This window comes from Austrofundulus limnaeus, unplaced genomic scaffold (assembly GCF_001266775.1).
Source record: "Austrofundulus limnaeus strain Quisiro unplaced genomic scaffold, Austrofundulus_limnaeus-1.0 Scaffold671, whole genome shotgun sequence".
NCBI classification, from domain to species: domain Eukaryota; kingdom Metazoa; phylum Chordata; class Actinopteri; order Cyprinodontiformes; family Rivulidae; genus Austrofundulus; species Austrofundulus limnaeus.
The window spans coordinates 153,611-156,407 of NW_013953073.1; the positions used below are offsets into that span (position 1 = coordinate 153,611).

The following is a 2,797-nucleotide window of genomic DNA, read 5'->3' on the forward strand; positions in this document are numbered from 1 at the left end:
GAACATGAACATGTAGTGAACATGAACGTGTAGTGAACATGAACGTGTAGTGAACATGAACATGTAGTGAACATGAACGTGTAGTGAACATGAACGTGTAGTGAACATGAACGTGTAGTGAACATGAACATGTCGTAAACATGAACATGTAGTGAACATGAACGTGTAGTAAACATGAACACATGTAGTGAACATGAACACATAGTGAACATGAACATGTAGTAAACATGAACACATGTAGTGAACATGAACACATAGTGAACATGAACATATAGTGAACATGAACATGTAGTAAACATGAACACATAGTGAACATGAACATGTAGTGAACATGAACGTGTAGTGAACATGAACATGTAGTAAACATGAACACATAGTGAACATGAACACATAGTGAACATGAACACATGTAGTGAACATGAACACATAGTGAACATGAACGTGTAGTGAACATGAACATGTAGTGAACATGAACATGTAGTGAACATGAACACATAGTGAACATGAACACACGTAGTGAACATGAACACATAGTAAACATGAACACATGTAGTGAACATGAACACATAGTGAACATGAATGTGTAGTGAACATGAACATGTAGTGAACATGAACACATAGTGAACATGAACATGTAGTAAACATGAACACATGTAGTGAACATGAACACATAGTGAACATGAACACACGTAGTGAACATGTGGGGGGTTCAACCCTTCCAGCACCTGAATGTTTCTGAGGAGTCTGATTCTTTGATAGTTTACCATGTTTACCATGTTCAGTAGATTGCTGCAGCATAGCTTTGTGTTACACTCGGTGTAGTTAACACTGATGTTGTTTTACTGTAGCCATCATCCTGTTCGGGGAGCCAATCAGATGGGAGACCAACCTGCAACTGTTGATTGACGTGCTTCTGACCAACGGCAGACCTGACTGTGTGTATGACACCCGGCTGCCAAAACAACTGCCTGTTCTTGCCTGCAACATGGACCTACTATGGATGGCAGATGCCCCATCCCCACGGTAACAAACACTTCCTGTTAGGTGTCAGCTGGAGACTTGGGCTCTTCATCAGTAGTTCCTCTGTTGTTCTACCACAGATTTGGTCATGGGATGTTCCTGCTGTGTTTGGAGTCAGTCTACAAGAAGCTGACTGGTCGAGAGCTGCACTATGAAGCGCTGTTGGGAAAACCCAGTTTGCAAACGTACCAGTATGCAGAGCAGCTCCTGAGGCAGCAGAACAACAACCGCAAACTGTCCACAATCTATGCTATCGGGTAGGCAAGTTTTTAACACTGTCTTTCACTGACTGTGAAAATGCTTATACCGTCTGAAACTGTCCAACCAAACCAAAGACTGTCTGTATTAATGCAGTGTCTGACCCAGTGGGGTCCAATCCTGGTCCTCAAGGGCCACTATCCTGCATGGTTACTCATTTCCCTGCTTCAACACTCCTGATTCAGTGATTGAATGAACTCTTGAAGTTCTGCAGAAGCCTGGTAGTCACCCATTCATTCAAACCAGATGTGTGTGAGCAAAGACACCTCTACAACATGCAGGATCGTCTCTCATGGACCAGGACAGGACAGCCCTGTCTAATGAACCCAAAGACTGTTCTGATGCATCTGTACCACTGATACTGTATGTCATCAAACTGAGTGTAGCAACATCCATAATTACACCTGGTCTTGTTCTTGTTTTATAGTGACAATTTGATGACAGACATTTATGGTGCTAACCTGTACAACCGTTACCTGGCTCAGCAGCACGAGGCCATGACGCCCAGTGCCAAGCTTGTTGTCCAGGGAGCAGGCAGCCAGGTGGCAGTGGCAGAAGAAGAAGTGGCATCTGCTGTTAAATGTTGCTCCATCCTGGTAAAGATGTTGGTCATTATTTCACCAACTTCACTTGAACCAAGAGAAGGTTTATTACATGTGACATTGTGTAAAACAGCTGTCTTGCAATTGGTTAACTTATCTCCAGGTGTGCACAGGTGTGTACAACCCTCGCTTTCTGAAGCCTGGTGACCAAAACAGTGGCTCCTCAGAGATGGTACTCAGTAGTCACCGAGACCTGAAACTGGACCTGGACCTGGTGGAGCCAAATCATGTGGTAGAGGATGTGGAGGCTGCCATTGACCTACTGCAGCGAGAAACTTCTGTCCCCTTACTGACACCTGTCTGACACCTGTCTGACACCTGATACCTGTCTGACACCTGATACCTGTCTGACACCTGTCTGACACCTGATACCTGTCTGACACCTGATACCTGTCTGACACCTGTCTGACACCTGTCTGATTTCTGCCTGACACCTGTCTGACACCTGTCTGACACCTGCCTGACACCTGATACCTGTCTGACACCTGTCTGACACCTGTCTGACACCTGATACCTGTCTGACACCTGATACCTGTCTGACACCTGTCTGACACCTGATACCTGTCTGACACCTGACACCTGTCTGACACCTGTCTGATTTCTGCCTGACACCTGTCTGACACCTGTCTGACACCTGTCTAACACCTGTCTGATATCTGTCTAACACCTGATACCTGTCTGACACCTGATACCTGTCTGACACCTGATACCTGTCTGACACCTGATACCTGTCTGACACCTGATACCTGTCTGACACCTGACTGACACCTGATACCTGTCTGACAACTGACATCTGTCTGACACCTGATACCTGTCTGACACCTGTCTGACACCTGATACCTGTCTGACACCTGTCTGACACCTGATACCTGTCTGACACCTGTCTGACACCTGATACCTGTCTGACACCTGACATC

The 2,797-nt window shown here is 45.5% G+C and overlaps 1 protein-coding gene across 1 annotated transcript in view; it reads left to right on the top strand.

Moving 5' to 3' along the window:
• Nucleotides 1-2,242, top strand: part of LOC106531752 (cat eye syndrome critical region protein 5) — a 17,922-nt gene extending 15,680 nt beyond the window's left edge. Inside the window, exons 6-9 of the mRNA XM_014027670.1 lie at nucleotides 849-1,023; nucleotides 1,101-1,277; nucleotides 1,706-1,874; nucleotides 1,984-2,242. Coding sequence (XP_013883124.1) covers nucleotides 849-1,023; nucleotides 1,101-1,277; nucleotides 1,706-1,874; nucleotides 1,984-2,184 — 722 coding nt within the window. The 3' untranslated portion in view covers nucleotides 2,185-2,242. The remainder of the gene's footprint in view (nucleotides 1-848; nucleotides 1,024-1,100; nucleotides 1,278-1,705; nucleotides 1,875-1,983) is intronic.
• Nucleotides 2,243-2,797: the final 555 nt, after the last annotated feature.